The 13,480-nt window shown below is 40.7% G+C and overlaps 1 protein-coding gene and 1 long non-coding RNA gene across 6 annotated transcripts; both read right to left on the bottom strand.

Annotated features, from left to right (window-relative positions):
- Positions 1-252: 252 nt before the first annotated feature.
- On the bottom strand, positions 253-2,556 carry LOC135797346 (uncharacterized). The gene is made up of 3 exons (XR_010549515.1): positions 1,862-2,556; positions 1,091-1,303; positions 253-937 (listed from the first exon to the last, which is right to left on the bottom strand). It is a non-coding gene; the product is annotated as an uncharacterized lncRNA (long non-coding RNA).
- Positions 2,557-5,703: 3,147 nt separating this feature from the next.
- LOC135797333 (HEAT repeat-containing protein 5B) lies at positions 5,704-13,411 on the bottom strand. Of its 5 annotated transcripts, none has more exons than XM_065309624.1 (12): positions 13,179-13,411; positions 12,718-13,117; positions 11,759-12,386; positions 11,305-11,698; positions 10,637-11,252; positions 10,305-10,578; positions 10,207-10,239; positions 6,742-10,104; positions 6,470-6,683; positions 6,373-6,387; positions 6,170-6,315; positions 5,704-6,108 (listed from the first exon to the last, which is right to left on the bottom strand). In XM_065309624.1, the coding sequence occupies exons 2-12, from the start codon at positions 13,053-13,055 to the stop codon at positions 5,938-5,940; spliced, it is 6,192 nt and encodes a 2,063-aa protein (XP_065165696.1). In that variant the 5' UTR covers positions 13,056-13,117; positions 13,179-13,411; the 3' UTR covers positions 5,704-5,937. The 5 variants fall into 5 exon arrangements, with proteins under 5 accessions (XP_065165696.1, XP_065165697.1, XP_065165699.1 ...); XM_065309625.1 differs by having other exon boundaries at positions 13,189-13,411; XM_065309627.1 differs by lacking the exon at positions 10,207-10,239.
- Positions 13,412-13,480: the final 69 nt, after the last annotated feature.

The following is a 13,480-nucleotide window of genomic DNA, read 5'->3' as shown; positions in this document are numbered from 1 at the left end:
CTGGGGTTCGATCCGTGCCTACTAGCATGCCAGCAGGTGCACGTCTCCACTCGACCACCGAGTGTTTTTATCATTTATATTTGATTCTTTTATTTATGTTTCTACTTTATGCAACTTTTTAAAAACAACAACACAAGTCTCAGATATGTTACACTCGCTCCACGCGTATAATATCTATATTGAATGTGTGAAACGCTCATATACTGAAAACGGCAAGGAGGATACCAAAAACAAATATGAATGAGATATTAATTCATATTAATTTTTTTTATTGAGAACATTTACAAATACAAACATTCTTTATATAGAAAAATATCGACAACTATTAAATGCCGCGGAAGACTTGCCTTAAAACATGTGCACATTTGCAACTCTTCTGCGATGAATATTCGGAACTCCAGGGTCCTTGTAAGCGTAAACTTCTTCTCCAGGCACATCCGTTGTATTCTTATTTGAATTAAACATAAATCCAAGTTATTCTGGGCAATAACCGACAGCCGACGGACACGCACGCCGTGCACATGCAGGCCAACACAAGTGCAGTATAATCCACATGCGAAAAATATTCCCGACGACCGGCAGTAGTTCACTCGTGTTTAATATCTGGGGAAATTCCGAACACGCGCAATTCTAATAAATGTCGTCGATTTTTTATTGAATATACATCGATTTACGTTCAATTTATAATAAGGAGAGATAAAACTAGTCGCGATGAACACGCATGTTTCGCTCGGCAACCGGAATGGAACTGAATGCGCGCTCTGAAACGACCACGCGGTCACGCGGTGTGGCTATTGCGATAGGCTCAACAAAAAATTGTTTACATACAAATATTCGTGTATCTAAACTATACCTGGATATCACAACTCGCACACTAGGCAGTATATTTACGGCGCTCCCAACTACAGCTAATTAATTGCAAGCTGGAGACCATTTTCTGAAGCAAATAAAATTACAAAAAAAAAACAATACAGTTTACTATTAGTGCAACTCACGGACAGCAATTCATATTTATATAGATAATACATATTTATAAATGTACATATTTCAATTATTTTTCAAATTCTGATGGTATGTAGATAATATTTACCAGGTTTTCGGCAAGGTTTTCCAAACAGGATTGTACATGTTTATCTTCAGTTATTGATTCATATTTTTTGAGCGATGCCAAATGAATCGTTTTTTATGTGGTGTAACATCTAAATTTTTCATTTTCTATCGATTTCTCCCAAAATGAAAGAAGTGGAATAAATTGTTCTCGGATCCATGAAATGCGACAAACCAGAACCGTAGCCAAGGATACCTGAAGTTAATAAATACAAAATAATTACCAAAAAATAAAGAACAACTTCTGTGTTAAATAGCTATAACCGGTCGCGAGATAGAGCCCATTTTCCAACGCGTGATTTAAACAAATTGAAAAAATGTCAAACTTTAAAGGCGTTTTTGAGGTACTTCCCAAAAGTTTTTTGGGGGCAGCGATAGTGCAATATAAACAGGAACTCTTGGGCTAACGAAATATTAACAGATCATAAAAATATCTATAACCGTTCGCGAGTTATAGCCCATTTTCCACCGCGTGTTTAAAAAAAAATGATAAAATGTCAAACTTTAAATACGTTTTTGAGGCACTTCCCGTAAGATTTTTGAGGGCAGCGATAGTGCAACATAAACAGAAACTCTTCTTCTAACAAAATATCAACAGATCATAAAAATATCTCTAACCGTTCCGAGATAACACGCAAAATTTACAATTTCGAAGATTACACAGGCGATAAATAGCTGATAAAAGATCAAACAAGTTTATTAGCACTAATTATCACCGGTGATCAGGAAATATAACACGATTTACCGAACTTACATCAAAGAATAACACAAGTCGAAATTGTGGAATGTGCGCTCGTCTTTATCGCACCGATTGAAGAAAACAAAATTCTCTCGCTGGAATATTTCCAGGTAAACCTACATCGTTACGCCATCTGAGAACACTTTATAGTACCTCACAAAACAACAAAGTGTTTCAAACAGTGTGGCTTGCATGTGTGTCAGTGCGAAATTGTCTATGAGGCAGTGAGTGGTCACGCTTTAAATAGCAGCGTACGTGTGAAACACGTACAAGAAAGTGCGCATGCATCACCATGTCTAAATGACTAGCAAATTTACACAAAAATACAATAAATCAAATCTAGAGGACGCACGATGTTCAAATTTAATCTATCAAATAACAAACATAAGTCACCGACTGTTACGACTGTCACCATAAGTCACCGAAATGATGATGATGATGATGACAACACACATATCAAGTGTAAATAGATTAATTGTAGTTAAGATAGTGATAATAGTCTTTGTCGAATTCCTGCAACAAATAATAACACCCCGGCGGAGAATTTAATTCCGCAACTCTAGATGCCACGCTGAAGTTACTGAGCTGCCAAGATCGCGTGCAAACCCGAAATAATACAAACATTTCACGATAAAGGTTGAAAAAATTACCTTTTAATGCAAATTTTCGCAAGTTGCAGGTCGAATTCCTGAACACGAGTCACTTCTACCGCTATCCTCGTACGATGCGCTAAACCGAGTTACTTCTACCGCTACCCTTATACGGTGCCCTGAACACGAGTCACTTCTACCGCTACCCTCGTACGAGGCTCTGAACCGAGTCACTTCTACCGCTACCCTTATACGGTGCCCTGAATCGAGTCACTTCTACCGCTACCCTTATACGGTGCCCTGAACACGAGTCACTTCTACCGCTACCCTCGTACGATGCCCTGAACCGAGTCACTTCTACCGCTACCCGTACACGACAAACAAATACCACCCGACAGAGAATTTACTTCCGCATCTCTAGACGCCACGCTGTAGTTACTGAGCCGCTAAGATCGCGTGCAAACCCGAAATAATAAAAACATTTCACAATAAAAAGTGTAAAAATTACCTTTTAATGCAAATTTTAGCCAATTGCAGGTCGAATTCCTGCAACAAACAAATACCACCCGACGGAGAATTTAATTCCGCATCTCTAGAGCAAACACTGAACTTACTGGGCCGCCAAGATCGCATGCAAACCCGAAATAATACAAACATTTCACGATAAAGGGTAAAAAAATTGCTTTTAATGCAAATTTTCGCAAGTTGCAGGTCGAATTTCTGAAACAAACAAATACCACCCGACGGAGAATTTAATTCCGCATCTCTTCACGAAGTTACCGAGCCGCCAAGATCGCGTGCAAACCCGAAATTATTCAAACCTTTCACGATAAAGGGTAAAAAAAATTAATGCAAATTTTCGCAAGTTGTAGGAGCAATTCATACCAGATACAAATACAATCAGACGGAGAATTTAATTCCGCATCTCTTGACACCCCTTTAGAGTATTTGTGTCGGCCCGTTCGCATACAATGACAAGACGTACATATTACGAGCACGAGTACAAACCACTTAATCATACCTTACCAGTATTTTACGCGTTGCAACACTCAGACTAATGGTGAAGATGAAGATGATATAAATCGGGAGTCGACAGATGAAGCGAATCAAATTTGCATTCAAATTTAGCTCGTGATTTGGAACTCAAATGCGATTGCTAAAACCGAGAAGAGAACGATGGTTACAACATTGCGTACAAGTCGAGATAAAATAAGGCAGAGGCGAAACATGCAATAAAACTTCTCTGCGAAGTGTAAAATATGATACAAATGCGACTCGAAAACTTGTTTATACACAAACAAATACTGGTAGGCAATAATAGAATTGCGCGTGCAAAATCGTATTAAAAAGTTTCAAAACAATCGGCGAAAAACATCGCTTGCGACGGTAGGTACGACGGTAAATGTATTATAATATAATATAAAATCTAAGAAATACCATGAGTATTGTCACATACGCCTATTGAAACCATAAGACCACATGCTCCAATACGAATTATATGCAAATAAATTATGTTTATTATAATAAACAAACGATAAATAAATGACAATTCATGCTACAATTATAAATAACTGACACAACCACTGATCCGTATACAGATAAGTACAGGTGCAGAAATAAACATTGATACTCTATAAAACATGTCCTGATTAGAAGCTAAATGTTAGAGGCAAAGGTGCAGAAATAAAAATGGATAAAGTAAACTATCATGAAGGATTCCCGAGATACGACCCGTTTTCCATCGAAAGTTTTGAAAAATGAAAAAAAGGTAAGGTTGGCGGCCATTTTAAGACACTTAGGACAGAATTTCGCTAACAGAATCCGAAGAAAAAATGAAAATATCACGAAGGGGTCCCGAGATATGACCAGTTTTCTACAGCAACTTTTGGAAAATGCAAAAAAAAGGGCTAATTATCGCGGCCATTTTAGACAGTTACAGCGGAATTACGCGAAGGACGAAGAGTGCATCATCTAAAACCACTATTGTGTAATCTGAATAAAAAACCAAAATATGACGAAGGGTTCCCGAGATATGACTCGTTTACCACAACATGTTATGGAAAATGCGAAAAAAAGGCTAATATTCGCGGCTATTTTGAGGCATTTAGGACGGAATTTAGCAATGGTGGAAAATTGCATCTTCAATATCAAAACTCGATATAATTATATGAATGACAATAATTACCAGGTCCGTGTTCTGCAGTTAATAAAAAATACTTGGCACAAGCGAATTAATTATTGGTGTTCACAAACTATCACCGGCCGCCATTCAACGCAATCCACTCGCAGTTTGTTTGTACACAAAATTCACAAAATTTAGATTTACGAAGATTATACACGCGATAAATTATTATTAAAATACCATACACGACTATAAACACAAATTATCACCCGTGATCAATCATATATGCAGCGACTATGGACAATAAACGCGCAAATAGTAATGATAATATTAAATAGTCGACTGCGGACCGAATATAAGGCAAATTTAGAAAGCAGAAGACCGAACAAACAATACGAATCGCGAGAAATAAGTCTGTATCAACCAGAGGCCGGCACGGAACTGGCCGCATTCTGCACAAGCAACAACGCGACAGTTTACTCGTATGATAAGAAAGCAATGGATGCGCAAAGCCGGTGCGTCGATGGCGCCCGACCATGAACGCGAATTGAACAATACGAGTCGCGAGAAATACGCTTGGATCAATCAGAGGCCGGCACGAAACGGGCCGCAATCCGCGGATAGTGCATATCGTAGCCGATCAAGACGCCGCGATAGTTTATGATAAGAAAGCAAAAGACGCGCAAAACCGGCGTGTCGACAGCCCGAGACCATGTGCGCGACTTGTATTTGGCATGTTACCTGCTACTAAACTAAACTAAGATGTGGCAACGTGCGGCGTGAGAAGATAATAACAACGAAACGCAGGAATGCGATAAGAAAGTGTAAGTTGTGTTCAAAACAAACACAATTCTCGTGCCGAATGCTCACGTTTGCCGATAAATATAGAAATAAACACAATTCTATTTTATGAATTTTAGTACATGCTAGTGCCATCTCTGAATGATGCAAGTAGGAGTCTCGAAATTCATATTACATTTATCTTATGACAAAAAACTTTCACAATGAATACGAATGATACAGGAAGTTTTTCACATTTTCACATTAGGGCCCTTAGGGCCCTGAAATATTAAGAAATAGAGTACTTACCAGGGGAGCATTTTATGATACATAAAATATTACAAAATTAAATGAAAACAAGTCAGTTTGACATTCAAAATGCTGTATATAGTTGTAGATACGACAAGGAAACTACAAGTAATTGGGGTTTCCAGTAATACATGATTTTCTCTTCACATTTTTAAAATTAAATTAAATTAAAATACTTCTCTATAAAATTGACAATTGTCTAGATATATTAGATAGTGGGCCGTAAAGCCCAAGTCTAAGGCTCTGAAGTAAAAAGGGAACTAGCGTGGAACTAGATGGAAATAAATCACTTAAGAAAAATTGCTAAAGTCTGTCTTCAGTTTTATAGACGGTGCTTGTGCCGCCTGCGGTTTGATGCTGGCTTCTGTTCGTGTTTTCTGCTGCACGCTCTGACTCGATCGCACAGCGGCTTCCAATCGTGTGCGAAGATTCGGCGATTGACTCATCAATTTTTTAAACTCCTGTGTATGTGAAAAAATACTATTTTAGCAAACGTGCACTTTTCAATCGAGATGCTTGTACCTGTGGATATTTCGGTCCAATCTTCATCAACCACTGCAAACTGGATTCATGCAACTTTAAGGAGTACTTTCCGGATGACCGAAGGACCTGCCCATCTAGCAGGTAACTGATCAAAATGGGCACGATGAGAGTCAACATTTGTATTCCTATGAATTAAACAATTCAGTTAAGAACCTGGTATAACATATATTTTAGTAGTTTACCTTGCATCAAATCTCCTAATAATTAATGAAAGCAGCAAAATAGCAATGAAGCAAATATTAACACAACAAGCATCAAATATAATAAAATTGTACTTACGACTGGGGGGCTCAGCCAAACCAATCAGTGTCTCTACGGTGACGATGGTCTCCAGTGTGATAGCAAGCTCACCATCCGACATACAATTCCTCGCTCCGTCTGTATATAAAAACTCCACCAATCTAGGAGCCAACGCGTGAATGTAGGGAGTTGAAACCAATCGCTCACTATGCACGAAGATCGACTTCAAGGTTTGAATACATTTAAATCGAATCTGCAAAAAATGGTAACTTTAAAATAAAGCCATAAAACAATCTAGACTTAAGACATACCGTAGTATTAGAGCTCTGAAGACACTGTCTAAAGTGATTAATGCAGGGATATAACAAATTAGGCGCTGAGACCACTTTTGATGGCGCATGCAGAACGAATACAGCAATCGCCAACATGGTGGTAACTTCATCCAGTTTTGTATCCTCGCTGCCAGTCTTAGTTAAATCGATAATCTTCGCTAGGGAGCTCTGTAGCAATTTATGCCATTCATCAGAACTTCGTTCATCGTTACAATACGCATCCGTAGTGATAGCCTTCATGCAATGTAGAGCCGCTTGAACCGCTTTATTATTCGCGAGAATGGTGGAATCGTTGATATTTTTCGTAGATAATTCCTTAATCACACCAGTAGTCAAATACAGAATTGTAGGTAAAATGGCAACAGCTCCCTTTGGTGAGCACAATTTGTGCAGGCCTTCCAAGCAAGCCAAAGATGCAGCAATCAAATTCTCAGAGTCCCTTTCCTTCTGCTGCATATTGTGATTATAGACAGATCGATGGGAAGACGCTGACAACATGGTTGAGTTTGGAGCAGGACTTAACGCTGGTAATTGTCGTACCAGTAGACAAAAGCACACCTCCATGAGAGCATATGACAAAGATTGTCCTGGAATAATTTCGCCTTGTTCCCCACCTTCGCCCAGAAGAACATCGTCACTGGAAGCTTCTTCAGCTGCAGTGATTACCCGTTTTAACACCTCCATACACAACAATTGCGCGCTGGGATCATCACGAGTTAGTAACAGCCGATGTAAGACATTGCACAATTCTATAGCAAGTGTCCTATCCACCATTAGGGAAGCCCTAGCCCATTTTGAGTCCAATAAAGTCCTCAGCGCTCGAAGACAAGTCACTATACTCGTAAGCGGTTCAGTTGACCGAGGACTGCATAAAGCTTCCATGCAGATACCAAACAATAAATGAAACTTGTCACTTATTTTATTTGCACCCCCGGAATTGTCCACTGAATTATTGTTCTTTGATTCATCATGAACACTCTCATATCCACCAGCGTTCAACCACAATGCAGCCGCGTGCAAAATGGGCGGCCAGGAAGCACCGTAATGACATCTTGACGATTCCATTGTGTCGTTTGTATAAAATGCGCCGCCATCATGTGGCAACTGACTAGCAAATTCAGCCGGCAATGATAACAATGCGTGGTCCTTAAGCGCAGCTAACCAATGCGCTGCTAAACTAACCAATTCTGGTTGTACCAGTGTTAAGAGACTTTCACCCTTATATTCAAAGTCGCCAAAATCATCAGTCTCCGGTGTATTGGTAGGTTCTGCTAGGAATGTAGAGGAAGTTTCCTGCATTGCCACAATGTAGATCTCAGCCCAGGCTTTCAAAATGGCAAGTTTTTCTAACGTCGCTAGACTTTCGTTGTATAACTGAGTTGTGTTCGTTTTTATCTGCAACTTTCCAAGAGAAGAAACGAGTAATTGATGTACTCGTCTCAAATCGTTGAGATTCCGTGCAACTCCTGATCCTATCCACGTTGAACAGACATCACACGCGGCAGCCGTAACATGTGAAGGGGTTTCTGCAGAAAAAGCGGGCCGTAATGCAGCACCCACTTGTGCTTGAAACTGTTCTAATAAGAGATGCCCGGGAAATTCTGGTTCTGGCACCTTAGCAAATTTATCAATCACATCTTGAAGGGTTTTCAGTCCTTCTAAACGTAAAGCATCCGAATCGCTTGTGGCAGCCATGAAAGCCATTCGAATGAGATCAGATAGATGAAGAACTAAGAAATCATTGCTCTGCATCTCTTTGGCTTGAGAAAGGTCAAAATGTGCCGTAACGTTGTTCTCACAAGTGGCAATTATCTTACGAACACATTCCGCAGCAAAAACCCTCGTGGGCCATCGGGGTTGTACCAGTGGATGGGTCCCAGCGGAATCTTCAGCGTGAAACTCCATTTGGTCATCGTCGGGTTCATCATCATCCCCGTCTACATCGCCTACTTCATTGGTACTGGCCAATGTGGCCTCATCATTGGAATCGGTTGCTATTGTAAGCACATCTTTGCAAAGACTCAACCATTGGGATAGATTATCACAAGCCATCATTTGTAACATGCTCGTTAGCGTATCATGGATATTTTTGATCAGTCCTAGATCCGATTCAGTGTCCAACATGCTAAACAAAGCGCCAGGGAGACCTGTTTCGGTGATGACAATACCACTACCTCCAATATTTAGACACATTGTACCAGAAGCACCATTGCCAAATTCGCTGTCTTTATTTTCAGCCGCAGTAGTCAAAGCATGCTCGCACACTTCCTTTGCTTCTCGTTGTGCCAATTGCCTCAAACATGAAATTGCCGCTTTCCGTAGTAATAAATGGTTACTAAGCAAGGTCCTACATAAAGTTGGAACCATTGATGATAGATTGACATGCCTCGGTGTAAATAAATGCAACTGTTGTAAACATGCGATCGCCTCCGCTTGAACCAACGGATCATGATGATCCTGCATAATGGCGCATGCACACAGGAAAGACGAACGCATCATACTGATGCTATTGGTATTCGCTTGTAATTCAGGCCCAATTGTGGTAATCAACGCGGAGAGAACCTTGCCGATGCATTGATGAACGTCAACATATGATTGTGGAACGTTTAATAAAAGTTTCAAACCCAGTGAAAGAGTTGGCTCCACATAGCCACGGAACATCGGTCCACCAGAATCTGCAATCAGTGCTAGCGCATGTAGCGACCATACCTGTACTACTGGAGACGTTTGATCCTGCGCTAGGGCCAATAGAATCGAAACACTGGTATTTAAATGTTGCGAACTACAAATTCCTCCGACGTATCGATGCAAACAACCCAACGCTAACGAATGTCCTGTTCTACTAGGCACGTCTCTAGCACTCTTCAAGCGATCGAAACTAGTTTGTGCTAGTTCCGCGGTAAATCGTGAATCAGACACCACCTGTGCCATTCGTCCAACAGCTTCACCCGTAGCGCAACGTAAAATTGGATTTGGAGATGTTAGCGCTCCAATTATAAGATTTGTCGCGGCTTTCTTGACGTCTTCTTGCCCAAAGGACATTTTCGCTTCAGTCAAGCCTTTCAGGCCGCTGAGTAACGCAGTGAAGACATTCGTTTGAATTGCTTCCTGCCTAATACTCTTCGCATGCTTGATACAATCGGTAAAATGTTCCAACATTTGCAGGCGGTGTTTGTTAGCGACGCGTGGGAATATCTGACCGAAGAGTAACACCGACATATCGATGACGGCCACGCCAAGTGGAAGAGGGCCAGGGACCGCTTCCCATGCGGCTAACTGGCGGTACAAGGAACAGATATCGTGCTCCAATGCGCCTGAACCAGCAGCACTGTTTGGCTGCAACTATTTTCAATAAATTAGTATTTAGAATTACCTCTAGTACAAAATAAAAAAAACACGTGCCCACACAAAAGTAACAATTGCGCTAAAACCTTTGTGACTTACGTGTTCACTATCAGCCTTTCGATTGGGTTCCATCTTAGGTAGCATTAACAATAATATATGATTTTTATACGAAAAATGAAAATATAAAAGACACTTACTTGATCTTCAATTGTTCGATGATCTGTTTCTTGCAACCAAGTCCCCAGGATAACCGAATCGTCCGCGTGGCACACCGTCCGCAATTGCGACGTTGTGGTATTTGCTGGATTTTCTGTAAGTGTAAACTCTGCAACCAACATCCTTAGTAGGTGAGTGTACGATCCTTCAAAGGAATGCGCGGGAAGTAGCAGAAGTGTTTCGTACAATCGCAGACGAACCATCGCCCCAGGTGCTTTTAATTGCTGGCCATAATTTTTCATCACATTTGAAATACTAACACAACAACAATTAGTATAAAACAATTGCATATTTTTAATTTGGAATAACTTACTTTGTTAACATTGCTAATGCAGATTCAATCGGAGTTAGCAATCGCCTGATGATGTCATCATTTACTAACTCAGGACAATTCTGTAGAAAGCTATGCATCGCTGATAAGGCTCCTGCTCGTCCTTCGAGAGTTACCTGCCAGGTAAACGCATCGCCACGTGCTTTCTCCGAATCTAACTCTTTGGAAGATCTTGGGAATGAATTCCTCCAGAGCAACAACATGCGAGGCAGTAATCCACGCACAACTGGTACCCCCAAAGTCATAATTGCTCCAATTAGTACCCAACCAGCCTGGGTCCTATGCAGAGACAACCGACTGTTTTGACTGGCGCTGCGCAAAAGTTCCTCTGCTGTGTTGAAAATAATCTTTCCTTTCGTATGCGGTACACCCAATGGTGACAAACGCACACCACCTAAAACCGCGGCAAGGGCTCCACTGTAACCAGAAATGGCTTCCGGGGATGTCCTGCGTTCTTCAATTCCATTAACACATCGGTCAATTAATGGCGTGATTTGACTGGGAACTGCTACACAAATACAACGCAAACACCACGCGGCTGCAAGCCGTGCAGCTTGACACGGGTGTATTAAAACCGAAACAGTTGCCTCGATTAAATCTAAAGAAACAAAATTAATTAAGTCAGTTTTGTACGAATTTGATGGGCTTACTTAATGATTGGTCTGATACTAAGTCATATGCGGTTGTTCCAAGTCCGTGTACCAAACTTCCGATTTCCTGTAGAGAGCAGACCAGTAAATGCTGACTGAAGAGGGTTTCCTGGTTGAGATCTTTAGCATTTTCAGGATTGAAATCTATCGAATTCATTTCTTTCACAATTATTTGTGCAATCTCTTTGGATGCGGATGCTTGCGCTTTTTCGCCCAACATTTTACCCAAAACGCTGCGCAAGATAAAGTTTATACATTTCCGTGAGTAGACAGCGTCCACATGAGAATTTGCCACTTTGGTATTGGCTACCAAGTAGAGAACATGGCCCAGAAAAGCTTTCATGTTGCGTTCGAGCCAGACGGGTCCCAATATTTGCACAAAAATTACATACGCCTTTGAAAGGAAATTAAATCAATAAGTTTGAAAATTGCCATTTTTAATTTCAGTACTTACATGAGTCACCCCCACTCGCACTTCTCTATTCACGCCACTGCTTCCTTTGATAATCTCCCCTGTCCCCTTAAGAAACCCAACTCCCCCACGCAGGAATCCCGACATTAAAATACCCAGAGCCTCTTCCAGGGACACAGTCTTAGTTCCCTTCGCCCCCGAGGCGGCTTTTGCTTGCGCCGCTTGCAACTGCTGCATCTGAGGCAGTTGTTGACCCTGTTGTGTCATTGCCATTAGGGCCCCCAACAACTTAGCAACAGTACACCGTACTTCGTAGTTGGAGCCATCAAAAGCTCGAAAGCACAATGTAGCTAAACTCTCCAGTTCACTGGTGTACATGAACTGAGCGTGGTTTAGCATCTCTAGGAGGCAGCGGGTTGCTGCGCATCTTACCGCCATTGCACGATCCACAAGACAATGCCTTGCGGCTTTATAAATGTCTTTGTGGACATTGCTGATTGCAGAACCCATTCCGGCGCAAACTTTTTCTAAAGTAAGCATGATTTCAATACGGGTTTGGGATTCTGCGCTGCGAAGAGATCTGATAAGGATATGCACGGTTTCTTCGTAGGAGCGACCCATCATTCTACCCAGTTTTTCATACATGGTCCCCACACAACAAATAGCACCTCTGAAAATTGTATTTTTTAAGTTTATTTCTTTAATATCATGTAAATTAAGAAGTTTCTTATAAAAATGCCCAAGTTAGTAAGCCCAATGCGTCAGAAAACGTTAAAAACATGCACAGACAGAAACATAAGACAGCAAAAAATATAAGTAAAGCAACACACACAACTTTATTAATAAAAACAGAAACACACATTAGTTATGATTCACTTACTTAACAGTCACCAATTTAATAAAAATCAAATCAACAAAACAATACTATTAAAATGATATCTTTAAAACAATGACAAGAACACAACAATCACAACAATCATGAAACTATGAATAATACTTACAGTCTGGTAGGTAGAAAACTTGGTGAATCATCCTTATTCTTCAAGATATCATTGCACTTATTTACCGTATCAAAAAGCAAAAAAGTATCACCAACAGAAAATAGTGTAGCCAAACATCTGGCAATTAATCTTCTGGTTGGTGGTCCTGGTGCCTCCTGAATGTGAGCCATCAACTGCTCCACTAGTTTCTTCTGACATTCTTTTATATCACTCTTTTGGGCAGCAACTAATACCTTATCCAGGAATCTCAACCACTCAAAGACAAACAGTGGTTTCTTTGCAGCTGGCAGCTGTGCCAGAGCCTCTTCATTTAAAGTTAAACTATGTGACAACTCCATTATGCTGTCTTGGAATAAGCCTTCCTCATTTATTGGCTAGTACTTTCCCATCAGAATATATACTGCAAAGTATTGTTAAAGGTTCTTAAATGCCACTGAAATGCCAAAAAGAGAATGACCTACTTGCACTAACCTATTGGATGCGGTTAATTTGTAAATGCGACTTCGTTGAATCACCAAACTGCGTGGGTTGTACGCACGTCGGAAGTTATACGACACGTGTACATCCGCAAATTGCAGAAACACTTTAATTAATCCTTTTATTTTGCTCCCGGTTGTAATGATGCGAAAAACAACTGACGAGCTAATGCCACACGCCACACGCGCTCCAGTGGCGCAGCTGGGAACATGTACATATCAGGGGGGGCTGCTGCTGCGCTGCAACCCAAAAAACACATATGTACTATGTACTACGTGCTATGTAC

Source organism: Atheta coriaria, unplaced genomic scaffold, assembly GCF_025399875.1.
Source record: "Atheta coriaria isolate IRGN ID8LTWV9N9 unplaced genomic scaffold, Caltech_Dcor_3.1 hic_scaffold_8_pilon, whole genome shotgun sequence".
In the NCBI taxonomy this organism is placed as follows: Eukaryota; Metazoa; Arthropoda; class Insecta; order Coleoptera; family Staphylinidae; genus Dalotia; species Dalotia coriaria.
Note: the sequence above shows the minus strand (reverse complement) of the source record. Positions and strands in the feature narration are given on the sequence as shown.